Source organism: Myodes glareolus, chromosome 7 (genome assembly GCF_982192425.1).
Source record: "Myodes glareolus chromosome 7, mMyoGla1.1, whole genome shotgun sequence".
NCBI lineage: Eukaryota > Metazoa > Chordata > Mammalia > Rodentia > Cricetidae > Myodes > Myodes glareolus.
The window spans coordinates 69,503,800-69,530,903 of NC_142032.1; the positions used below are offsets into that span (position 1 = coordinate 69,503,800).

The 27,104-nt window shown below is 45.5% G+C and overlaps 1 protein-coding gene across 2 annotated transcripts in view; it reads right to left on the minus strand.

Annotated features, from left to right (window-relative positions):
• Positions 1–27,104, minus strand: part of Dock1 (dedicator of cytokinesis 1) — a 502,998-nt gene that overhangs the window by 426,981 nt on the left and 48,913 nt on the right. For both annotated transcript variants that reach the window (XM_085693243.2, XM_085693242.2), the window contains exons 2-10: positions 23,760–23,843; positions 18,408–18,448; positions 15,149–15,204; positions 11,339–11,435; positions 8,371–8,519; positions 5,478–5,613; positions 4,795–4,952; positions 3,019–3,100; positions 2,480–2,615 (exon numbers count right to left, since the gene is read on the minus strand). In XM_085693243.2, the coding sequence (XP_085549369.1) occupies positions 2,480–2,615; positions 3,019–3,100; positions 4,795–4,952; positions 5,478–5,613; positions 8,371–8,519; positions 11,339–11,435; positions 15,149–15,204; positions 18,408–18,448; positions 23,760–23,843 (939 nt within the window). The remainder of the gene's footprint in view (positions 1–2,479; positions 2,616–3,018; positions 3,101–4,794; positions 4,953–5,477; positions 5,614–8,370; positions 8,520–11,338; positions 11,436–15,148; positions 15,205–18,407; positions 18,449–23,759; positions 23,844–27,104) is intronic.

Sequence of the window (27,104 nt, forward strand, 5' to 3'; positions counted from 1 at the left end):
ACAATGCCCTCACAGGAACTTATCAGCAGGATCTCCACAGTGATCTAATAACCAGAGAACCTGCAATATCCCTGGCTGAAGATGTAACTTACATTATCATGTCACAGATCTCTCTGATGGCTCTGGGGAAGAATAAAAAACCCTGGGACAAAAAAAAGACAGCATTTCCCTAAAACTGCCCTGCAGGTGGGACCAAGAGAAAGAAAGTTCTGGTCACAGGCATCTCAGTTAAATATGAAAATGATGCTACAGGCTTGGAAAAATAAGAGTAAGTTAGAGAGTGTGTTCAAGGACTCGGGAATAAAAATGCCAAGCTTCTCCCAGAAGAGAAAACCCCTGGAAGAGCAAGTCCAGTCTCAATATCTCACCATGGAAAATAAAGCCACTGGGACAGCCCACTGGAGAGCCCAACCACTCAACAAAACTCTCCAGGTTTAGGACTGGGATGGTGGACACCATCCATTTGTCAAAACCCATAGAACAGGACTGACAAGAAGACTCAACAGGTAAACTGCTTGCTGCAAAAGCATGAGGGCCAGAGTGTGATCCCAGCCCCCAGTAAAAGTCAGACTTGGTGGTGTGTGGCTGTAATACAGCCCTGGCAGGGTGGGCATGGGAGGAGAAGACAAGAAGACCCCTAGGCCCTAGGGCTCAACTGACAGATCAATGAGCTCCAGATTCAAGGGGAGACTTTGTCTCAAAAAGAAGGTGTCAAGCAAGTGATGGAGGAAGACATCTACCTTTGCCCTGTGATGTCCACATCACACACGTTCACATGTACACACAAGGACATGTAAACACACACGCATACACCCACACACGCATTGGCATACACATACACACAAAACCTGACAGAATACACAATGCCAACACCAAATGTTCCTATAAACTGCAGACTCCGGGGAAGGCCACAGAATATGCTCAATGCCTGTCGTAAACGTAACAGTCACCGGTGATAGAGCTATGGCAGATACTGGGAGCAGGGCCAAGTGTATGGGAGCTATTTGTTTTTTCAACCCAATTCTTCCAAGGCCTACAATTTTTTCTAAAAATAAGTCTATTTAATGGAGGAAAACTGAAGTGCTGAGTTTCCTGGTAGCCAAGCAAAGACTGTCTTTGATCACTATCTATACAAGAAACAACACCTGAGTATCAGGAATCAAGAATTCTCCCCATATCACTATTCTGTGTCCTGCTTAACACCGTCAGCTTGGAACTGCCTAGAATCACCTGAAAAGGGTGTTTCAGTTGAGTGTTTCCTTTATCAGGTTGTCTGAGAGTAAGTCTATGTGTGATGCCTTGATTCATAATTGAAGTAGGAAGGCCTAGCCCACTATGGGTATTACCATTCCCTGATATATGTGTGTGTGTGTGTGTGTGTGTATGTATGTGTATGTGTGTGTATGTATGTGTGTATGTGTGTATGTATGTGCATGTGTGTATGTGTGTGTATGTGTGTATATATATGTGTGTGTGTGTATGTGTATGTGTGTATGTATATGTGTGTGCATGTGTATGTGTGTACGTATGTATGTATGTGTATGTGTGTATGTATGTGTATATGTGTATGTATATGTGTGTTTGTGTGTATGTGTATGTATGTGTGTGTATGTATGGGTGCATGTATGTGTATGTGTATGTGTGTGTGTATGTGTGTATGTATGTGTGTGTGTGTATGTGTGTGTATGTGTGTGTGTGTGTGTGTGTGTATGAAAGCTAGCGGAGCATAAGCATAAATAGCACAGAGGATAAGCCAGCAAGCAGGTCCTCCACAGTTCCAGCTACGAACTTTTTGACTTGAACTGCCTTGACTTCACACATGATGGATTGTGACCTGGAAGTAAATAAACTCTCTCCTCTCCAAGTTGCTTTTGGTCATAATGTTTTATCACGGCAACGGGATAAAACCAGAGCAGCATCATTCCTAAAACCCATGGACATTAAGCGTCAGAGAAGTGGGGGAAAGAGTTCCCCTGCAACGCTAATAAAGAAAACTGCTTCTCTACTTTATGAGAAAAGCTACTAATATTGAAAGAAGTCACCTAGTGGGGACACTCAGCTTTCCTGACCCAGATAACCAGGCTCTCACTTTCTTGTCCAGCCACCAACACCAAGCAGAGATATGGACAGTAAATAGCGCATGTGTTAGCTGTGTTGTGCCTTCGCAGAGTCAGACTGTGTCTGTCCACTACTAAATCAAGCATTGAGTCCAGCAAGGCCCCAGTGCTGACATCGCACAGTGTGGGCAAGTGATTCAGTGTCTCTCCCTGTCAAAGCTGGGATCTGCTTTCACACTAGAGCAGATTGAATCTGAATCTGAATCTGAAGCACTGTAGATACAGCGGGTGAGCTCCAAACTGTATAAAAAAGAACCAATAGACAATGTTTTCTCTCCAGTAGCAAAGTCCATAAATTCAAGGGGTCCGCTATTCTTTCTCAAAGTGAATGGTCTCAAGGAACACAGGGACATGGATTTTACCAGCCACGCCAAAAGGTCGCCGCAGCCCAGAAGTCAGCTTCCTTGTGTTGCTGTCCCTCAGTTCCATGCGACCAACTCGGACAATCTGGCAGACAAAACTGATTTTCTCCCTTTTCAGGTCTTTGCTCCCAAGATCCTAGAAATATTAATTTCCATAAATTATTATGGAGAACCATGATTCAACACAAGTCCAATTGAAAAGGTCGTAAAAACGATCAAAAGGCTATTCTCAGACCAGCTAAGATATTTAATGTTATTCATATGACAAGAGGGAATAAAGGAACAGCAGACACTTGGCTAAATGAACTGAAGACACGAGCTACAGAGACAACCTCTGGGGTATGAAGTAACCAGTCTCATAGTGATGCTAAGCAAAGATAAAACTCAGAAACTTCCAAAAAGGACTCAGTGATTCCTGGGTTAGCCGGTGTCACAGCCACCCCCAGGCACTCAGCACATTCCGTGCTGAGAAGACTCCCTAAAACAATAATGAGAACAGGACACAAAGGCACTCAACCCACAGTTATGGATGGACTCACCGTAAACACAGCACGCAAGTTATGTAACCGATCGATATCTTTCGGTAATCCTGAACTAGGCCAGCGGACCAGGTAGTTTTCACTTGGGGAAAAAAACAGGAGCAAATTAATCTTCCAAACATAGACAGGTACCAAATGTGTCCCATAAGACCTCATAATTAACAACATGGAGGTCCCCTATGCCCCTGACCACAAGTTTATGAACACTGAGGTCACAGAGAGACTCTGCCAAGCAGACACTCTACGAGCAGCCTTTCACTTTCTATGACATGGGTTATCTGTATAACAGAAACATTTGAGAATGACATTTCAGTGTTTATAATATGAAAAGCTTCTCTGTCCATTTAGAATGACAATACAGAACTGTGTATTGAATTTGGAACAATGTATATTTAATTCAGAGCCTTCGAAAAGCCAAGTAAGCCATAAAATACAAACGGCATCTCCATCAAGAAGAAAGAATGCACTTATCAGAAGTGAGAACAAAAAATCACCTATGTGCTGTTTCCTGCAGATACTACATGTTTAAATTTTGATAGTTCATGTGAAAATACAGAAGTGTTGATACATAGATATGCACACACACCACATAGTTCAATCATACTTTTTTTCATCAGGATAAAGAGAAAGTTTTATTGAGGACCAATGTACTCACAATACTTTTGTTCAATAGATATTTATTCTGAGTCTTTGTGTGGCAAGAGGAAATGAGCGACATACACACTAGTCAATCATCTTGGAGAAATAGCAAAGAGGCGTAAGTCACAGAAGACATTCTTAGACCATTTGTTTGCAAAAAGCAAGGCGATACTTGTAGGCTACATTTGTCTGCTTTCTATGGCTGTGCAAAACATGACTTGAAGAACCATGAGAAGCAAAGTGCTTATCTCATCTGGCAGTTCACAGTCCTTCCTGAAGAGAAGTCGGGGCAGGAACTCAAAGCAGGACTTGGAGGTAGGCACCGAAGCAGAGGCCATGGAGGAACACTGCTTACTCGCCTGCTCTCCATGGCTTGCTCAGATTGTTTATTATGCAACCCAAGACTACTTTCCCACAGGTGACACCATCCACACTGGGTTAGGATCTCCCAGATCAGTCATTTAATCAAGAAAACACACCCTAGACTGATGTAGCAGGTCCTTCTGTCTTTGTGTTGCTTTCATTAGTTAATAAAGAAACTGCTTTGGGCCTGTTGATAGGGCAGAAGTTAGGTAGGCAGACACAGAACTGAATTCTGGGAGGAAGAAAGCAGAGTCAGAGAGACACCATGGATCTGCGGCCAGAGGTAGATGTGCTGAAACTTTTCTGGTAGGACATGACCTCGTGGTGATATACAGATTAATAGAAATGAGTTAAATAAAGATGTAGGAGTTAGCTAATAAGATGTTAGAGCTAATGGGCCAAGCAGTGATTTAATAATACAGTTTCTGTGTGATTATTTTGGGGCTAAGCTAGCTGGGGGGGAAGGGGGGCCAGGATGAACAAGTGGCCCCTCCCTGCAACACAAGGACAAGATAGAAGGATTTTCTCAATTAAAGATCCCTCTTCCCAGATGACTGTAGCTTGTTGTCAAGTTGACAAAAAACTAACAGGCACATTTACTTGAACTGAGAACCACATCCAGTGCTAGAGCATCACCATGCAGGACCACATCCTCACACTGCGGGTCAGAATAAACCCTTCCACATGAAGATGCTTCTTGTTGGGTATTTAAGTCACAGCCATGAGAAAGGAGTAACTTTCCTCACCGAGGCTTGCAATGAGGAAGTCACCTACCTGATGAATTTGGACTCCATGGGGTCATAAAGAGACATGAGGACTTCGGCGTCTTCTCCTATTTTACAGACCACATTCTTGAGGTTAATAAACAAGGCCAGAGATGGGGTCGCTGCAAACTTTGCTTGCCTATTGATGTCCATATTCTGCTTTTGAGACTACAAACAGAAAGGTAGAAAGTCAATGTGAGCAACCTGAGCAATACCCCTTGATCCTTTTAATCCCCGATAGAACAGGGAAAAGGCACCAACTGCTCACACAGCCACTCCGTGTCCCCACTGTGTGCTCTCAAGCCACACAGCCATCCCGCAGCAGCTCATGCTGCGTGTTTGCAAGAACATGGGCCTCGCACGTATCAACAAACATGTACTGACTGGCTCTCATTGAGGGTCCTCTCTAGAATGATGTCACCCAAGGACTCTGAGTGTCACTCGTCACTGTGTCACCAATCTCTGGAATTTGGCAAACGACTGACTAATACTTGCTAAACTAACAGGTTGTGCCATACCACTTGGCTCCATCCCGTGCCTCCTTTTCTGGAAAAAACACTGGGCACTTGCTTTGCGGGGAGGCTGGGTCTTTTTAGTGCTGATTCTAGGCTTCCTTGACATTCTCCACTATTCAACCCAGTCACTAAGAAACACAAACCCCATGTGATGCACATGTTGAAGCAGTGAACTCACTTTTTCTTCCTGCAGCCGTTCCTCGACTTGTTTCGAGGCCACTTCATGTGCTCGGAAGAGGCTAATGGTGCTCGTCAGTTCTGGATCCAAAATGTTCCCATCTTCATCCCTCACCACCAGGTCCAAATCGAGAATTCTAGAAGACCAAGAATTCAGAGAGGAGAGAAGCTGAATCCAGGGAGTGAATTCCCATGGACAACGTCAGCACTCCAGCCACTGAGCAGATGAAAATGCCTCAGAAGCTGGGATTCATCCACAAGTATCAGAGAATGTCATTCTGTGGTGCTGCTTGCCATAACTCAAAATGTGTCACAATGGGAGAAAGAAATTACTCAATGTTGCCTGCATTTTATTTCAATAAGGCCTTCACCTTCCAATCAGAACTTATACATCTTGAAAGTCCAAGTGAAGTGTGCATGACTAATAACTGTGAAATCTGTAGACACCCAGAGCTCACTACTGCACCCTGAACATGCATACCATCCATGGGGCCATGAGGGCAGAAAGTCTTGCAAGGGATCACTAGCTGTCTCAATACCATAGTTCACTGACAAAGCAAAACCTCTCAGATGTGACTAACTTATCCCAACCCTGACCCTGCTCTAAAAGTCAATCCCAGCATCACGGGGTCAGCATTGTGTGAGTGAGGTCACTGGTGTAGGGATGGTATAAGCTCTGAGGTGGGTGAGGTTAGCACGGAGTGATTATGGTCAATGGTATGTGGGTGTTGCAGGTGAGCTCCTGGAGGCCCAGCCACAAGGTCCTATGGGCCATACCTGGTGAGGCCCCCTCAAGGAAGATATAGATCAAGCCATTTGCCAGCTTATTGTACACATCATGTGGTGGTCATTGTCACTTCACCAAAAATGAAACCAAAGCTCACTGAAACTAGTTATGTGACTGAGACCAAACATCTAAAGGATAAAGAAGATGGACATGGTCTTGCCAAAGCACCACCGCCACCAGATAAGACAGTCAGTTACATCAACCGGTCTGCATTGGTCTCTGTAATCAAAACACCGGTGTGAGGAGTGCTGATCTATCCATAACAAGAGTAGAGACTAGTCCCATAAGATGGCAAAGGGTCTACAGAAGGGGCTGGATACCTCCCCATGAAATCAGTGTGAGGATGTCCCTGTATCTCTGTGTGTGTGTCTGGATGTACATGTAGGTTTCTATGGGCAAGTGTGGCTGTAAACCTGTTTAGGTATATCTGGGTGTAGGTGTGTGTGCATGTTTGTCTCGGTGTATGTGTGTGTGTGCGGGCACGTGTGCCTGTTTTGCACCGCCATCTTTGTAGCGAAACTGACCGTGATGACCTTGACCACATTTACCACAGTTCCCTGGACACCTTCTTACTCAGGTAAAGGGGATAAGTAAGAACGCATGAGTGATAGGGCTGAGAACAACAAACTGCTTCCTCAGAGAGCAGACCATCATCCTACAGTCCAACGCCCTCCACTTCTATTTTATTTGAATTATTAGCATTACTTCGCGATCTCCAGGAGGAAGGAGGAAGATAAGTAGAGAGCATGGGCTGCGGAGGAAGACTGGCCTGCAGTCCTCAGGCAAACTTGTCTTAATAAGGTTGTATTTCCTATCAAAGCAGTAAATTACATTTGGAAACACTTTCTGTCTTAACAAGATTGTTCCATGGTGTAATGTACTTAGGTGGTTTCCTGCAGCCAGATTAAGCAGGTGGTCTCTGAACCTAACTTCAAAAACAGGCTCCTCCAACAGAAAATAAAATCAGAGCTCCAAAGGTTTGCTTTCGCAAGCAGGGGGTCTTGCAATAGGCTTCATTGAAACAGTATCTAATATCTTATACCTGGAATCTCTGGTCTTGGAGGTGATAATAAATAAAGTCACACATAATGTAATATTGGGGAGCTTTCACACATGAAAACGGGGGAAAGGGGGGTACCAGAAAACAAAATGATGTAAATTACAGAACGATCTTATGGCTTACCTAAAAACTCAATGAGCTGATGGGCAAATCCTGAGCTCACCGCCACATTCTCAGGTGTAAAAATGGGAACGCGTGTGGATGACACCTTAATTTTTCCACTACCTGAACAGCAGTCTGACTGAGCTAATTCCAGACACCAGAACTCAGAATCCCAGGAATGGGTCCCCAGACTGAAACCTCCCCCAAGCAATTCTGAGATAAAGAAGCCTCAGGGAAATGCAAGACCTAGCCACTTTTAAGGCTTTCTGCAACTCTACATTATGTGAACAAGCCAACAGGCAGCAGGTGGGAGAGACCCTGATTTTACCCTGGCGACTGATACGGCAGAACTAGGACTAAAATAGCCATGTTCCCGGCAGCTAACAACAGAACATGCTCTCCTCAGGAGTGAGAGAGCCACCTCTCAAGACGCTCAAGTAAACCAGGGTGGGAGCTTCTCATAAATGGAAACTTTTCCAAAACACAATGTGGAGTTGATCTCAATTGCGATTCAAAAGGGCTGTGCTTCTGTTAGATCGGGTATGTCAACCCCAGGGACAAGTTTCATGGTGACTTTTAACATCTAGTCTGGCATTCCGACCAAGGGAGCCACAGGGAGTGGTCCAGGGCTTACTACTGCCCATCTACAGTCAGTGTCAAATGCCAGTGTCAGAGGCTGTGAGTGGAGAGAAAAACTGCACAGAAGATCACAACAGCGTGGGACAAAACAGCAAAAATGACAGGTCCCCCAGCCCAGCTCCACGACTCCACCACTTACACCATGAAGACCTTGAAGCAATGGTTTCAAGAGGGACTGGGTAAACCAGATTAGGATGTAAGCCATTTGAGTTTATGATAAAACGTGATTGAGACATCCTCCTGTCTTAGGGTTGCGCTATTATATTGGAGAATTTAAGCATGAAATCATCTTTTAAATAAACAAACCTGTTTCCATAATCAATTTTGGCCGTGACCTTCTTCTTCAGCTCTTTGAGCTCATCCTGGGGCAGAGTTCCAGAAAGAATCTGTGACCGCCACTCAATAAGGTCGTAGATCATGTGTCGCACACTTCGAAACATCTCTCTATTATCTAGCTATAGAGGGGGGAAAGGCAACTGTAAAGGTTCTGGTTTAAAGAAAAAACAGCACAGTTGAGATCATATCAAACGGATAGTTCTTCAGATACAAGGAGAATAGATACTGCTTCTTGGGATTCTGTAACTCTCCAATGAAAAGCAGAGTCTCGCATCAAATAGAACACATCATATAGGATTTGGTTCCTCTCAGACACTGAAAGACAAGCAGCAGCATGCCTCACACCTCCTCAGCCTACATCCGACATTCCCAGTCATAAAACACACAACAAGAACAGAACCTTGAGCCTCAGCATGGCCTGTAATCCCCAGCATCACCCTGTGCACGGCCAATGCTTGAAGGTGTGTCCATGCAGCCAAGGACCCCTGTAAGGGTGGTCTAACATAAAACTATCAACTCACTTAAAACATTAGAGACTCTTTTTGTCTAACTTCATGGCTCCATTGTGGAGCCTGAGACTTTGTAGTTAACAAAGACTGACATGTCACAATGTCAAAAGGTTGGACATACCTGGAAGCGCTGACCATCTTATTCTCCATAACAATGCTAGCCCATTGCTCACCTAGAGGGACAGTCTTCAAAATACCCTGTGTTCCAAAACCATGCTGTCAGCTGACACATAGGCCATCCTGCACCAGCCTTCCCTGAGACACTGTGACCCTCATAACACACAGTGGTAACAAGTATCTATCCGTGAATACTCTTGTTGCTTCTATGTCAAAAGAAAACTGGCTCGTCTCCCTTTTTGTGTATTGGATTTGTGGTACAAAAAACAAACATGCATGTTTGTAGCTGTTGGTACAATCCATTAAGGAGACTAAGGCTGTCTGCAATGTTCTGCCTCTGAACACTCAAGTAGGACTTAATAATTATATTTTAAGCACCATGATTCCATCAAAAGTAAAAAGCGGAATTGCTGTCTTCAAAAAAGAGCACCACTCTATACTATCTGAACCACTCCCTATCTCTTGTTTGAAAACCATTTGAAACTCCTCTTTCTAGAAGTTTCTAAAACAACCCTACCACCTACCCCACATATAGCACTCTGACAAGTTATCTTATGTTCCAGACTTGGGTCTTTATATTACAGTGTGGGTGAGTGGGGGGGGGGGGCAGTGCACAGAGGACAGTAGAGGGTGTCTGATTCCCCCAGGAGTTAGCGCTATGAATAGCCGGACACAGTGCTGGGAATCAAGTTCTGGTCCTCCAGAGAAACAGCAAGTGCTCTTCACTGCTGAGCATCTCCCCAGGCCGCTCTCAGAATATCATTCTATTTTCTTCCTTTACTTTTCCTTCTTTTCCTTTGTTTTTATCTGTTGCTGTTGTTTTAAGATAAGGTAGCCTGGGCTAGCCTCATCCTTAGACTATTTTTTCCCAGTTATTCATCGAGACCAGACAATGTGCCAAGAACTACAGAAAGTGGGGCAGGGCAGAGACTGCAGCCATGAACTCTGAACCTCCCTGCTTTCACTTGACAAGTGCACCCCACCATGCCACACTCCTAATTTTGATTCCTTAGATGAAAGCTAAAAGAGATGGAAATTAAGAATTTACTGAAAAACATGTTTCTTTTCATCTCACTAACACCCCCTGCCCATCCATCTCTCTTAACATCATATAAAATTCATACCTGTTTTGCTGACAAGTCTACCACTAGAGAAGAACCGAAAGAATGCATCTAAATATTTAGAACCACCTTTGACTTGGCTTTTTGCAAATCTAACAACACCAACCCATCAGAGGTGAATGTGCCATTTGCAGAAGGAACAAGGGGATGGTTCAGGATGCTGACTCTGCAGCAGGGAGACCCACGCTGTCCACTCACGGATTTGTCCATGGCAACTCACGCTTGTTGTGTGATCGCATTTTTGTTTAAAAATCGCTAAGTTGAACATGAAATACCCACCATAAAAATGCTCAGATTTACGCAAAACATTCATGGCTAACTTCATGCTTTTAGGTTTGTGAGTACATCTGATTAACAATTACCACAAGGGCTTATTACTGCGCATTTATAGGAAGCCACTGTATAATCAAAAACACGCCTGCCCAGCGAACAGCTGTGGAGACTTGAGGAAGTTTTCTATGTTCCCGAGAAATTAACGCACTGACTTCCTCCCAGGGCCCTTGCTCGGTGATAATAACATTAGCATATGAGAAATCAACAGTCTGAATAGAAATACGGGCTTAACAAAAGGTAATCTTCGGCAAATATGGATTTATGTGCAAAGAAATGCCCCAAGGGAAAATGAAATGGAAGATGTCAGAGCTCCGACTTCTCTGCATTAATAAGAACTGGACAACTGTACACAGAGCCAGGATGTGAAATGTTCCCCACCTCACCTCGGACACCATACATCAAGACCATCATACTCCTCAGACCCTAAGACCCATCACTTACAGGTAGTCAGTGGCAAAAATACAATAATTAGTAGTAACCCTTTCCTAAGACTCCAAAATTAAGTGATTTCCATGCAAAAGTAGATTTTAATTTTCATGATCGAAATATACACCCAGAGGTGACATCAAACTGGTCCCCTCCTTCGAAGGGCTGACAGCAGCTACAGCCCCCTTGCCTAACACAAAGTAAGAGGGATCCATGATCAACTTCCATTTTAGTTCAGTTTACTAAATACAGTGAGCTAACTGCATCCCAGTACAACAAAGGTCAAAGGCCACAGGGTTCCCAACAGCAGTCAGAACGATGATCATGCTGCTTGAGAAGCAAGACCCTGCCTCAGAGGCTCCCCTCTCCAGGTTCCCAGGGAGGGAAAAGAAGCGCCCTTTTTAAGTGTTACCCAAGCATCCCATTTCTTACCACGTAAAGTTGCCTCCAGATGGTGGACCACTCTCGCAGTGTTGTGGTGACTTCCTGTATGAGGGGGAGGTCCCCCGGGATGACGGTTTCATGTTGCCTGGGGTGACAGAGGGAGAGAGTAGCAGATTCTGTGGCTTGATTGGGAGCTGCACCTGATTGAGTCCCTACAAGGGGCTGGAGAGCTCAATGGTTAAGCAGATGGGGGAAGCACACAAACACCATATGTTCACATGTGTGAACAGACACACCTATGAACGACAAGTTCATAGGGGATCTCTACGTGTTACCATGCCTCTAAACCATGAACCGCGTGATGTGGGGTAAGATGAAGCGGGGAAAGACGAGCCCCTGAAAGTCTTCAAAATGCCATGGGCTGAGAAGTGGAAAATATACTCAGGATACGTGCACACCCATCTATCTCAGAGTGCCATAAATCACACCCAGCTGATGGCTGCCATTAAAATGCAGGTTTGAGGCAAGATTATTTTCGCATGTCTACCAGGTACACAACTCATTATACGAGGATGCGGGGAGCAATTATCCTTGCTGAAATGTGAGTGTGATTACAGCTTTCAATTGTTCCCGGAGACTCTATCCAGCCCCGCCCACGACTACTTACTGACCTTTCCCTTCCACCAGAAGATTTCGCCCTGGACATGGCTTTAACTCTTTTTCCAACATATGCATTACTTTATGGTCTTTATTTCCCTGGTTTTTAAAAATCACATCATTCCTATGTGGCAGAGGTCAGGAAGGCACAGGCGACCAACGCCTGTTTTTATTAGCTGTGGGCAAGATCATCAGATGGAGGGAAGGAGCCCACCCAAATATCAGTGTAAGTGTGAGGAAGTCACCAGGCCAGGAAGAGGAAGGATCAGGACGGTGCTACCCCAATGAAACCTGCCCACCCGGATGTATGATGGAGGGGGAAAGCCCTGGCTGTGGGCATCAGTAGGTGCGAAGGGGACACGTGCTGAAGAAAGGACACATCATTAAACAGAGAGAATAAATCCGAGAGTTGTGCTGTCCCACATGGTGACTGGTGTCCCTAAGAACAGACTACACACTTAAGCATGGCTAGAAGCTTGAACTTTAAGTGTTCTCACCACAGACAAGTCCGACCAGAAGGCAGCCTCTCACGACTGCCTCGTGTGAACTAGCCCGAACTCCCACTCGGCAATGTGTGTGTGCTTCAGAGTACAGTAGACACCATGAATGCACACCGTTTTTTATTTAAAACAGTTCTTTAAAAGACTAAGTGGGGTAAAGCAGGCACAGAGCTGGAAATAGTTACTCTGGTTTTCTAGGGAGATGGAAAGGCTGGGGTGGATGAGATAGGGTGACATGTAACCTTTGTAGCCATGACATGAACTCCTGACCCTCCTGCTTCTACCTCCCAATTAGAAATTGGGATTATAAGCATGTGACATTCTATTCTTGCCTGGAGAGTCTTAGGTCACTAAGCACTGCCCAAGTGAACCACAGGTCCAAAAAACATCAAGGATAGAAGCCCAGATTCTAGCAATAGCTGCAGGGAGAGACCATTTCAAGGTGTGGGAGAAACAGGCCGTGTTACAAGGGAGGGGCCCAACAAAAATGTCCTAGCCCTGAAAGTAGTGTGTGAGGGGATAGGCGAGGAAGGATATAAGGGTCTCAGTGCCCACAGGAAGCTTCCCAGAAAACAGTGATCAATAGTAGCCATTGCTGCAGGTAATCCTATGTCAGCAGAGGAGGGGACAAAATGGGAATTGTTTTGTTATGACAAAATTTAAAAAGCACATTATCATAGCCACAGACATGAAACAAACATGAAGGCGGGAATGGTGGCCAGGGTTCTGAAAGAAGAAAGCAGCCAGGCAAGGGAGAAGACATGGAGGAGAGAGGGCACGAAAGAAAAAAATCATGGGAGAAAGAATAGGCAATACAAAGTGATTGTGTGTGTAGTGTGTGTGTGCGTGTGCGTGTGTGTGTGTGTATGTGTGTGTGTGTCTGTGTATGTGTATGTGTGTGTATGTGTGTGTGTGTGTGTGTGTGTGTGTGTGAGAGAGAGAGAGAGAGAGAGAGAGAGAGAGAGAGAGAGAGAGTGTGTGTGTAATGGGGGGATAGAGTATGAATGAATACAATATGATAATAAACCTGAAAAAAATCAGCAGGTAGAGTGAGGTGAAGGAGTGGCCGAGTCAGCACTGGACAAGAGGAAGGACCAGAAAAGAAGAGAGCAGATGTCTGTAAGGTAGCCAGAAGGAACGAAGAGATAGTGGTTATATGTCAGGTTCTCCAGCAGAAAAACCATGGCGGCAGTGGGGGAGGCGGTAGGGGAGTGGCTGGGGGGAACGCGGGGCGGGGTGGCGTCATGACACTGGACAGTCAGACACAGTGGGAGCAAAGGTCAGAGCCAGGAAAGGAGTGTGGAGAACAAAGGCTGATGGCCGAAAGCATCATTGCTGCTCAGCACACTGTTCTTGGTGCTCACTACATTGAAACCTGATCCCAGAAGACCAAGGGGCCTGTCTGCCTGCTGGCACAATCCAGGTAATTCCACATTCCCATAATAGTATGCTGCTGAAAATATATGTGAGCGTGTGGAAACACGCACATACACACAGAGAGACACACTTTTATATACTTCAAAAAGCTTTTGAAATATTACTACTCCTTTACAAGCCTACTTATATAAGGATTTTGATCCTGAGAGGTAGAAGCACATTAAATGCACACTTCAGCTATTGCCATCACAAGGTAAAACTTTCTCAACTTTGTCTTCCGTTGGAGAATTTTGCATACAAAACATTTTATCTGTCTGAACAAATGCCATCTTGCAGGTCAGCACCATCCAAGCCTCTAAATTATTCCCTTCACTCTAATTATGCGCCGGGGAAGTGCAGGAACCCAAGCCATCCTTTTCATATGTTAAAAGTACAGTGCTCAGAAAGGCAATTTTGTAATCAGCCAAAGAGATGTCATTATGCAGTAATCATATGATTAGTAATTTTATAATTTACATATTTAACGGAGTGTGAAGATGAAGCAGAGACCAAAAAAGAAAACATTTGAATGCTGTCCCCCCCAGTTCACACCTGGCATGGGTTCCAGCTCTAGGAATGTCCTCTTTAAGGACCTTACCCATCAGTCTGATGACCTCCAGGGGGTAGACACCTCAATTAGCTGACACATGAATACACATGGGGCCCGACTTAACAACCACTCACCCCACCCCCAACTCTGCATCACACCCTGCTAAGATTTCCAGGAAAAAAAAAAAAAACTCAGAAAAAGGTTCAGCTAAGCGCCCAGGGTGGCCACTGCCAGACAGGGTAGTTCATCAAGGAGGCCCACACTTGCTCTAATAGACCTCAGCTTCAAAGAGATGACCACAGCTAAGGCACCAACCTTGAACTCCTTAATGGGTCAAAGATCAACATGATTGAATTGCAAGCCCCTTTATTCTCCTAAATCATCACGGTCAAACACAGTTATTGGCTTTTATAATGACTATTTTTACTATCTCGAATATATATATATATATATATATATATATATATATATATATATATATATATATTACACATACACACACACACACACATACACACATGAATACAAGCTCCCTTCCTAGAGTTACAAGTAGTTGTGAGCCACCAGACATGGGTACTGGAAACCAAACTCTATACCCCTTACAAGAACAGTCTTAACCAATGAGCCATCTCTCCAGTCCCACTTAAACCTCACATCTTAACCTACCACATATTTGGTAGCAATTCCATATGTCATCATTTTAACTCGTCTTTAGAATATCAAGACAAGACTCACCCTTTTCCTTCAACAATCGCGTCTTTAAGATGGATATATGAAGCAGGAAATATACCCTTTGAGAGGGAGAGAAAGAGAGTTCTTATTATCAATGTGAATACTGATTGCAAATCAAACAATAGCTGCAAAATATGAGGGTATAGGGGGTTGGTTCACCATTAATTTTGCAAGTGTAAGCATCACATACAACACAACGGAGAAAACATAAGGCACAAAGGAGAATGTCCCAATCAGCTTGTATTTCAGACTGTGCAGATGTCTTAGCAGAAAACAAGAAAACGGAGACATGTTTGCAAAGAAACAATCTTACAAAGGCCCAGGAAAATGTTCTCCTCCATAGGTTGCCCCTCCTCCCTACAATGCCAACAAGCCTGTTGCTAGAAACTGGTTCTGACGATGAGCTCTGAAAGAGTTCACCTTACAAAATGACAAGACCGCCATCAAAAGTTGTTCGAAACCATTGATTGCCACTTGTCCACTGACCACTGAGTGACAGCCACGGGGCCTTCCTGATTAACCTCCATAAGTAGTGGACAACCATAAAAGACTGGAAGATGAGATGAAATTCAACCCTTCTGCAGAAGTGCTGAGGAAACATGCTAGATTATGTTTCTACAAAGCTCTGATTCTCCCACGTGCAGTATGAACATGCATGTGTATATACACACACGTGGCCCGGCAGAGCCCTGCTCAAAGGAACTGATCCCTTAAGAAGACATTCAGCATTAGACATGGTTTGCAAAGTGCCAGAAGTTTATCAAGAGCTGGTTCATGGGGTCCAGGGCAGCACACACCAGCAACTCCCTGAGGCTAGGGGCAGGACAAGCCAGAGACCACTAGTGCACACAGCAGAAATTCAGTAAGTGCCCTGGTACTTCAAGGCACCTACTGAGGAAAGAGGAGCTTCTGATTGGATTCCCCAGACATCTGCCAAGAAGGGTCTACACTGGACATCCAGAAATCAAGCAGCCAATCATGCTTGGAAGGAAACGGAACTCAAGGAAAACTGAACGTAGCTAGCAGGTAAATCTCTACTCCTCCTGTTCACCAGCAAAGTGGCCAGATTTTACACAAAGAAATAATATTATATCAAGGAAAGGAGTCAAGGGGGAAGTCAAGGCTGAGCAACCAAGAGGTCCAGGTTATTCAATCCAGGACCCAGGTGCCAAGATGCTTTCATAGCCCAGAATGGCCTACAGGTGCACACAGAACATGGAATTTCTCCGTAATGCCAACAGGTGTGGATTTGGATGCCACAGAAGCCACGCCAGCCACGCCAAATCCACAGACAGAAATTCCTCAGTCTCGGCACTCAATGTTATGTAGCCCAAGGAAGGATTGTGGCTTGATGAAATGGAGGTGTGAAATGAGCAACCGCGCAGCCCAACTACTGAAAATATCTAGACGCATGATGCTCACGAAGGGCTCTCAGCTGAGATGCCTACGAGCCTTGCTTCTCTCCTTTGTTTGGGGGTGCCTTACAAGACTGCACCCAAACCACAGCCTCTGCAAGGCTTTGATTTCCTCACCCACCAATGGAGTTTTCAGGTGGAAAATAACCACACCCCTTTTGCAGCATTAGGGCATCCCTAGGTGGAAGGCCTGGGTAACCTGGGGCCAGGCAGGAAATCCTGAGGTTCCAAAGCACTAGCAGAATGGGAGAGAGCCCAAGATGAGGTTGGGGATGCCAGACAATAAATAAGCACCAAGGAAACGGAGTGGCTTTCCTGGGCATGTGTTTATCACAGCAGTGCAGCTTTGTCCTATGTAATAAAGGAGCAGGGAGGGGAAGTCAGTCCACAATCCTAAGCATGGGAGTAGGTACCTGGGCATGTACATCCATGCACATGCATGCATGTGCGTGTAGGGGTGCATACGGAGGTCAGCTTCAGATGCTGCTCCTCAGGAGTCATCCACCTTGTTTTTTGAGACAAGGTCTCTCACTACTCCCTGGAGCTCCTTCCTGTCTGTCTTCCCAGTGCCGCAATCACAAGCATGTGCCACCACCCAGATTTAAAAGTGTTTAACACTGATGCTACAGATAGGACTCTGGTTCAGGGGCAAGTATTTCATCACTGAGAACCCTAATACTGCTAATCTCTTGCCTCCTGGAATCTTCAGCCGTGGCTCCCCCAACCTGAACCCTTCCCAGGTGAAATCCATAAAGGAATGGACAGTTTCACAGCCTTCATGGAGGCTTAGCCAGGCTGGCAAAGGCCAGCACAGGTCTCGAAGGACACAGAGCAGAAAGGCCCTGGCATGGAAATCACTGGGCTTCCAAAGCTCTATTACAGAGCAGGGAGGCCCTGGCATTTGGAAGACCACTGGGCTTCCAAAGCTCTGTTACAGACTCTAGATCAAAACAGAGAGTCCAGTTGGATACAACAGTAATGAGAGGCCAATTCTGAGAAGCAAAGTGAACCATCTGTCAAAGACAATCAGATATTAAAACGTCCAAGTTAACATGGACAGACTAACCAGAGCTTAGTGTGGACATTACTACAGCAGTGTAGCATTACTGAGTAAGCTACAAGAGCCACAATTAGGTTTTATGAAGCTAAGAATGTGGAAGCCACACAGCCTTGTGGACGGGAGTGACCTCCACAACATCTGAGGAGTAATAGCATGTTTTTGTTTCAGATATTCATAGAATCACACATGCAAATCACCCTAGAAAACCAGGGTTGTTTTTTTTTTCAACTTGACTAAGCCAGTCGGAAAACTGCCATAAGGCAAGAGGGAAATGGCCATGTGTAAGCTTTGCAAACTTGTTAATTTATCCAAGATAATATGAAATTGAAAACTGTTTGCAGCATTTTCGTTGTCTGAAGTCATTTACACTCAGTTCATGGCTACACACAGTGGTTCAAAGAGATGTAAAGTTCTTTCAGGACAAAAAGAATTCTCCCTTTCATGCATCTAGGCCAATACCACATTACAGCTTACCAATTCACTCTTGGAACTAACCACCTACCTAGAATGTCATTTGTGGGGACAGGGTCTCACTAGGTAGACCAGGCTAGGCTTAAAAAAGTTACACACATGCACCACCACTCCCAGCCAAAGCTGTGACTTCTGTAGACATAGATTATGCAGAAGAAGCCAACTCATGGCCGTATTTTTTTCTCTCTCAGCCCATGTACTTGTTAAATTTCAAGAGAAAGAGATGTAAGTAATATTCTTAGATGCCAATAACACGGAACTGATTTCCTCTCACGGTTTGATTTGTGATGGGACATGTTTAATGGAAACGGCTTACCTTCTTGGACTTTTTCCTTAAGGTGTAGCCTCTGTACCACCCTAAAGAAACAGAGAGTTGAAATGGTTAGTACAGGCGACACAGAAGGGTCCAAGCACAACCTTCAAGAAGTCACTGCCCCATAGACCAGGGAAAGGCAACCATGCTAATGCCCTAGACATAAGGCATGGTTCCATCCCTGCACCTCCCCACTTCTTCTCTGCCTGCCTCAGGAGTCCCCGTCAACAACCTAAAGTCCTAAAAGAGGCCTTGTTCCCAGTAGGTTCCTCGTGGCTGTACTGCCCCACCCGTCCCTCTGTGGATCTGGCTCGAAATCTCTCCAAGTGCAACTTCCAGAATCTCAGATCGTCAAAGGCTGCCCAACAGAAAACCTATTGAGAGCCTACTTCCTCCCTCTGCAGGGCTCTGCCCTGAGGCAGCCATAATCTTCACAATGTACTTCTGTGGCAAAGATAGCTCTTGAGGAAGCAACAGGGCCAAGCACTCACAGACCCCTGCCCCCTTAGGGGTTGGCCTGGCTCCAACTTCCTATCCCCTCCACGTGGCAGGAGAAGGAAAATAAAGAGTGGAAGGAAAGACACTCCAGCTGTTCATTCACACAAAGTGCTGAATGGAAGAGTCCTCTCCACAGCAGAGCAGACACAACCCATGCTGCCCACAGTAGAGCAGACACTACCCATGCTACCCACAGCAGAGCAGACACTACCCATGCTACCCACAGCAGAGCAGACACTACCCATGCTACCCACAGAAGAACAGACACTACCCATGCTACCCACAGTAGAGCAGACACTACCCATGCTACCTCCCATCAAGGTCAACTGTAAAAGGATGTCAACAAGTCCAGGATGTCAACAAGTCCAAGGCTATGAATCTGTCTCCCTACAATCCCACCAGGTCAAGAAATCAGATAGATATGTTCTTACAAAGAGTATAAGATTGGTTCTAGCCACCTTGCTCTTAGAACATAACCCACAAGCCCAAAGACACCTCATTAACTCTTTCCCACAGGAACAAACGGACCCTGCAGAACACCAGGAAGCATTTGGAGACAAGCTGGGTAAATTCTGAGAGTCAACAACATGGGGCATTATGCACTCTTGGGCACCAGACCCCAGAGACTAAAGACAGTCACAAGAGCAAGCTCTCAGGAAAGGGGGTGGAGGAATGACATCACATGGCCGCAGTGGGTCCCTCTGCCCTCTAAGAAAGTAGTCTTGAAGAGAGTGACTCTGATCCAGAAGTGATGCTGTTGACATGAACAAAACCCTCAAGTGCTAATTAAACAGATATATTCAGAAAAGGAGACAGGAACTCCAGGAATCTTGGATGGATTTTTTAAGACCCAGTTAGGGTCAAATGAGCCCACTCTGTTCTTTCAATGTGAGAACCAAACACACTTGAGTAGGGGACACACCTGTTCTAAATGTCAAGCGTCTGAATGTTCACATTTCTGAAGGATCATCTCCAAATAGCCACTATCCAATCAGAGGTTTCAGCTAGCCTAGCCTAGAATCAGTGCCTACATGGTACAGCATTAGAGACTCCAGGCAACGGGACTGTAATCTAATGAGTTATCCACAGGCTGTACCATTCAGTCTAAAAGGACCATCCTTTATACTACTGCTCTTCCCACGCATTTGGCATTGGTATGCCCTTTTTTCTCTGAAAGTGACAATGGATTGATGTCCTAGACTAACAAATAAAGACCAAGGTGGCGGAAGGGGGGGGGGTTGTCCGGCAACCAAATGCTAAAAAGGGACAAGCTACATAAATGATGCATCAAAGCAACCCAAGAACCTAAATGTGTATGAACCCAAACTTATTACTAATCAATGAGGTGAAAACTCAACAATCTCCGACCACTGACCCAAACTAAAAGTGGTGGAAATCAGAGGATTCAGGACATAGCAGCCAGGGCACAGAAAAGAGTCTAGACAGCAGCAGCTGCTGGTGAACACATCTGACACCACCAACACCAACAGCACCAAAACCAACACCAACACCAACACCACAATACCAACACCACACCAAAGAAATAAGAACCCCATACCCAATGCCAACAACCTGTCCTGTGGAAACAGTTGTGCCCCTGCACAGCTGGACAGACAGACACAAGATGCTCCTGACAGCAGGAACCTGGAGACAGGAGTTGAGACCACTTGAGTCCCATTACCGTTTGCAGAACGTGAGGTAATGCTCACATGGCAGACAGGGCCGATGACTATAAAGAGCCTCAGACAAAAGAGCAAAACAACATAAAGAGGAGTCAGTGAGTCAGGAGAGCTGTAACACACTCAGCTAATGTAAAACATTCACAGCATATAGGGCAAGAACACAGGCACCTGAAAAGAGCTTTTGGGGGAGACGTGTTTTTATTGTTTGGAGGGTTGAGCTATGGAGGTTGGAGGAGGAATCTCTGACTTAGCAATGCTAGCTGGCAGTTTCTTTTGTAACGGGATTTCTAAGCTAAGAGCTTCCTGGCATATTCTGCACGAATTATTGTTTCCTCAAGCAGGGCCCATTCACTTGTCACCAGTACCTTCCTACGCACGCCAATGACAGCCACAGCCTCTGCTCATGACCCACAGGGCACCTAAGACAAGCAGGGCCAAGCCATGAGGAGCTGAAGAGGAGGGTGTCACCATGGGAATGAAGGGATGAGAGGAGGGGACAAGGCTGGGCATGGAGATGCTTTGCTAGAAGACAACACATTCTCCCAGGCAGGGTGTGCACTGCTGGCCTCCACGTAAGCCACCAATACAAAAAAGAGACACCCACTAGAAAGATAGGCAAACATTACTGAACTCAGGGAGGCCACAGGAAGAAAATATATCATTATCACTTAAAAAATCTAAAGTAATCAGGTTTCGTTGTAACAGCTACATCCAAAAGATAATTTCCTAACTTTTGTACAAAGCCGCCAGCTTCCCTTGGAACAGCATCCAACACTGGGGAAACACAGCACGAGTGACTTCTTCCTACTAAGCACCTGGGACTTGTGCTCACATGTGATTGGTTGGCCCTCAACAAGGGACATGACTTTAAGGCAAGAGCCTGCATTGAGTAGCCTTGGGAAGGTCTTCCCGCCTCCACAGTGACATGACTTAAAGGTAGGTACCTTTCTGGGCTGTATCTGACCTAGCCAACCTTTGAGCAATGAATGGTGCTGTCTACATTGTTCCTGCTGAGAGGTTCATTGACGTTTTCACAACTGAAAAAAAGAAAGCTCATAATGCTTTAACTAAGTGTATGGTGTTATGCTGGGCCGTACTTGCAGCTATCCTCAGCTGCATATGTGGCCTGAGGGCTGCAGTTGGATTCCCTCCATCACAAAGCAATTAACCAGAACTTAAAGGTAAATGGGGTCGTTGAACTGTGTGAAATGAAGAGTAATCATCTTAAGAGGAGAAAAAGGAAGAGGAGGAGAAGGAGGAGCAATCCAGCCCACCAGGAGCACAGGGAGACCAAGTGATCGTTTAGAAGTTACAGTATTTGCAGCATCCTATATGATGATATCCTGGACCACAAAGGAGGAGAAAATCAAGATTGATAAACAGGAGTGGGGGAGGGAAGGGGAGGGAGGGAGGGAAGGAGGGAAGGAGGAGTAAGGAAGGAGGTAGAAACAGAGTCAAACTTCAAGACATGCCATGAGCCAAAACCAGAGCCCAGGGAAGCACTGTAAGCAGTGTCCTTATTTGATGATAAAGTCATCCAGTTTCCGGAAGATGCAGTTAATGTATTTCTCAGACCAGAGTCTACCAAGAAGTTAGCTTTCCAGGAAGGGAAATGCATTGCATATTCAAGGATCTTTTACAAAGACTGTAGTGGATGGGAAACAAGCCTGGCCTGCAAATCAACCCTGGCTGAAGACTCATCATAAGGTCAGCCTGGAAGTCAAAGCTGCTAGCAGATTATTGGGCAGTTAGTGTATAACACGGTCCTCTGATGTGACTTAGGATGGCACTGCTGAGAGCGGACAGTCTCCTCCTAAAGTAAAGAATGACACCACAGTCCCAGGACAAACAGATGCCCCTGAGTATCATTAACAATTCTGAAGAGACACCTCACTACTCAGAGCTGATGACCCAGGAATTCCACATTCAAGTGGCTGGGGGCAATTAAAAAACAAAAATCAGGGAGAGCATGTCCCTACAGATCAGAAAAGTAGCTGCAATGAGAAGCCTGATCCTTCACCGCAACTTAATTTCTTCCTCTGTTTCCTCGAAGACACTGGCAATATGTACTGAGAGCAGATAAGGAAATCCAACTGTCAGCTGTCAAAACTGAAAACACGCAGAAGGCGCCCATCACAGCCAGCCACTCATTCGCTTAAGGGTTCCTTTTTGCCAAGCTACAGCTGCTTCCAGGTATATGCCAATAAAGCTGGCTCCCCCCACCCCCACCCCAATACATTTTTAAGAGTAAACGGTGCAAATAGAATGGAGTTCTACGTCTTTCTGTATCAGATGGAGAAGTAAGTGCCAAACATGGACTTTTAATAGGGTTCCGCTCCTCTGAGACGTCTCTGAGGGACGCAGGAGCCAGTCCCTGCTTGCCTGGCTGGCGGGAGCAGAGCAGCTCACTCCTGTGCAAAGTGGAGTGTGAAGACCTCTCTGGAAGTTCAATTTGTTGGTTACTATGAGATGTCTACGATTTCCTCTCCCACTTGTAAGACTTTCGCTGAACCCGATCTGAAAGCAATTTGGTTATTTAAATCAGTTCCTGTGACTGCAACACAGCTTAGGAGTCATCTTTCCCAGGCAGAAAAAGAAAGCCAACAGCACAAAAACCATCTTAAGGGAACTCTGAGATGAGAACAATGCCAAAGGAAAGAGAGGGAAAGGGGGAGGAAGGACGGCAACCACTGCCTCTGCTGCCCGGGCACGCGGTAGTAACCACCGCAAAGCATCCACGGCGGCTCAGGTGATGTGCAAGGCACTAACTATGAAAGCCTATTGCAAAAACCGAGGGCACCAGAAAAGCCACAACTGCTCCCCTAAACCATACCCCATAGAACTGGTGATATGTTCACCCCAAAGAAAATTGGGGTCACAGACAAAGAAAAGGGGCAACAGTAAAAGCATAGCAACTGCGGTTTACCCTGAGGCATGCTGTTAACAAATTAAAGTGATACATTAAAAAAAAAAACTGACAACTTAAAACATTCAACACAAACACTGAATCAACAAACTGAATCAACCCGGGTCTGTTTCTCACCAAAGGGTCAGTTTCAGTCAAGATGTACACAAATAATGAGCCGGTGAGGAGCAGTTAGAGGTCAAAAATAAAATGTTTAGTTTCCCCGAAGCACCCTAACTCCCCAGACAAGAAACATCAGCCGACACTCACCTTCATAGGTTTCTAGGATGTGCACAGTGTCTCCTATTTGTAGGGACAGTTCGTCTGCTCCCCTGGCGTCATAGTTATAAAAAGCTGTTGAAAAAGAAGAAGGGGAAACGCATTAGCACAGGGAGTGGTGATTACTTTCAACACTATGATCTATTCAGTCCTGTCCTGTGTCATCTCTGACACCCTCACACGGGCAGCCTTTCCTTCCAGACACAGAACGGAAAGGGCATGTCTTAAACATGGGTATGCTTAACCATTCCTAACTCCAAGCGACGCTTTTCTATACTATGGGAAGAGAACATTATTTTAGGGATGCAATTTGGTTACGCTCACAGTGCTGTGCAAACATCACTCCTAATTCCTAAAACGTTTCCAAAAATCCACAAAGAAACTCAGTATCCACCGAGCAGTAACCCCGGCCTCAGTTGACTTCTCTTTGGCGGTGATCAGGCACCAACCAAAAACAGTAGAAGTAGGACAGTGTTTATTTTAGTTACACATTGCAGGCCATCACTGAGGGAAGCCAGAGCAGAAGCTCAAGGTGGGAACCCAGAGGCAAAAATTGAAACAGCGACCAGGAAGAAGCATTGCTTATTGGCTTGCTCCCAGCCTCATGTTCAGCGACCTTTCCTGTACAGCCTACCTGCCTAGGGATAGTACTGCCTGCCTACAATGGGATCCCTAGGCAGGGAGGCTAGGATTGGGGATAGGCCCTCCCACATCAATAGAGATCAAGAAAAGGCCACACAGACATGCCCTCGAGCCATTTAGATGGAGGCAATTCCTCAACAGAGGTTCCCTCTTCCAGGTGTATCCGGCTGACAGCACCACCTGGCCCACAGTGAGCCTGGCCGACACTGGAGTACTCGCTGATTGGGAGGTGATTTGCTTTTGCTGCAAAGAACATTGCTCGGCTTCCGAGCCCCTTCTCAAAAAGTCAAAGCAAGGGCACTTGCACGCCTTCACATCATCTCAGGCATCAAAAGCCACACAAACCTAGAAAACTCCATTTTCAAGAATTACCCCCCCAAATTCATAAAATGTAAGTGTCCCCAACCGACAAAGTAGGCTGTTACCAGTTATTAAGTTTATTTAGCATTTTATAGTGACTCTTTAGCAGGCGATAACTGCATCAGGTAAAGCAGCCCAGAGCAGACGCTGAGCTTCCCCAGTGAGGCACCGCCATACTCTCAAGCCTTTAGGAACCATAAATGCTTTTACCGCCACCATTAACAGCATCCCTTCTAGCATGCCTACTCAGTTAGAGATCTGGAAAAAACAAGTCCGTTGTACTAAAAATGAAATAAAAGGAACACATCAAAAGTGTAAATACATCTGGGCATGTGTGAGCATGCAAGATGTATACAGGCAATTTCTTCTTTAGTGTTTCCCCTCAAACAATCCTACCTATCCAGAAGCAATGAAAGGCAGGGCGAGACACTCATACATGACACCCGAAACCATACATTTAACTTGGAAATGAGCCTAGAGACCCCCAATCTCATATGTGAAGGACAACACAGCCCTAGGAATGAGCACATGGCCCCGAATCACCGGAGTCGAAACCATAGCACTGGTCCCAACTGTGCATGGAGTTAATGCTGACGACTAAAGAACCCAACAATAGAGTAAACTAAAGTACCCGACAACACAGTATCTGACAGGGGAATATGACAGGTCAGACAATGACCCTCCAAAGACATCGCCATCTGAATTCCCAGAACCCTGTGTGCATGTTCCCAACCAAAGAAGTCACTGTAGTGACCAAGCATAGGATCTTCAGATTGGGCTGTTTACTCTAGATTACATAATGAGTTCAAGGTTATCATAAAGACCCTTATGAGAAAGAGGCAGGAGGAACAGTCCAAAATGGAGGAGACAAGGTCCAGATGGTCCTACAAACTGAGGTCATGGAGCACATGTTCCTCACAGCCTTTGTAGATCACAGCCCTATGTGGGCCTGGATTCTGGAACTTCAGATCTTCAGGACTAGGGACGGTGGTCAACGCGTGTTGTTTCAAAGCCCAAAATTTGTGGGATGTGTTTTAGCAGCAAAAGGGGGCTTGCAGAAGAAAAAAAAAAATGTGGGAAGCAGGTCAGAAGGCTAATCGTACCAGCATGAAGACCTGACCCCCACATAAAAAAAAAAAAAAAAAAAAAAAGGCCCAGCTGGGCCATCTGGGGAGGTGGAAACAGGAAGATCCCTGGGGCTTGCAGGCCAATCAATCTAGCCCACCTGGCAAATTCCAGGCCATTGAGAGACCTGTCTCAAAAAACAAGGTGGATGGTAACTAAGGGATTACCGCCAAAGTTATCTTTGGGTCTCTATATGGATATGCACACATACATACTAGGGTGTGCACAAACAAACAAATGTACAAAATGACTGAAAAGTGGTATTTTGTAATGAATTTAGTCACTCCTGGAGGCAGCTGGAACTGGTCTCCATTGCAGGAACATGAATCCAAATAAGCACATGCCTACAGTTACAATTGTCACAATATATAAGGTACACAAGCATAAGGGGGCAAAGATGATTTTAAATAAATCCCAGTGTATTCGGTTTAAGGCTACTCCTTCTTCTAGCCAATCTTTCTCATTCCTTACAAAGAAAATCTCAGAAACAAAAAACTGGCTTATTCAAATTGACACAAATCATCACCAGGTTTGCAAAGCCTTGGGACCCCCTGAAGGGTGCAGAAAAGGCATCTGAGACATGAAAGTCCAACTGTCGGAAGGACTCCTGCGTGAGAAAACTCCAAGGCAGCCCATCAACTCACCTAACAGGTAAAAACACTAACTGGGCACGATGGACCAATCCCATCGCTCCTTTAATCTCAGCTACCCAGGACCCTAAGCTTGGTGGACCACAAGTACAAAGTCAGTGTGAATTCAAACCCAGCCTCAATTGCCTAGTGACTTTGTCTCAAAATAAAAGGAGAGGTGAGGACACACCTCAGTGTTCTCCGTGATAGAGCAATACCCAGCAAATGCGAGGTCCTGAATCTAATCTCAAGTTCTGAGAAATAGCTAAAGAAGGAAGGAAGGAAGGAAGGAAGGGAGGGAGGGAGGGACGGAGGGAAGGAGGGAAGGGAGGCAAAAGGAAAGACAAATACTGAGGTCCATGGCATTTTGGCAGGCTCAGGGTAGCACAGTGAGCTAAAGGCAGCCCTAGACGCACAAGTCTTCCCTTCTAAACTACCTCCCACCCAAACTGTGTGTCCAGCTCCCACCACCTCCATGAGAGTCGTAACTCTTCTCCTACCCCCACCACCGCTGACAACACTGCACACTGCCCGAAGCCTTCCTCCTGAGAGTGACAGCCCAGCCCAGCATGGCCAACCC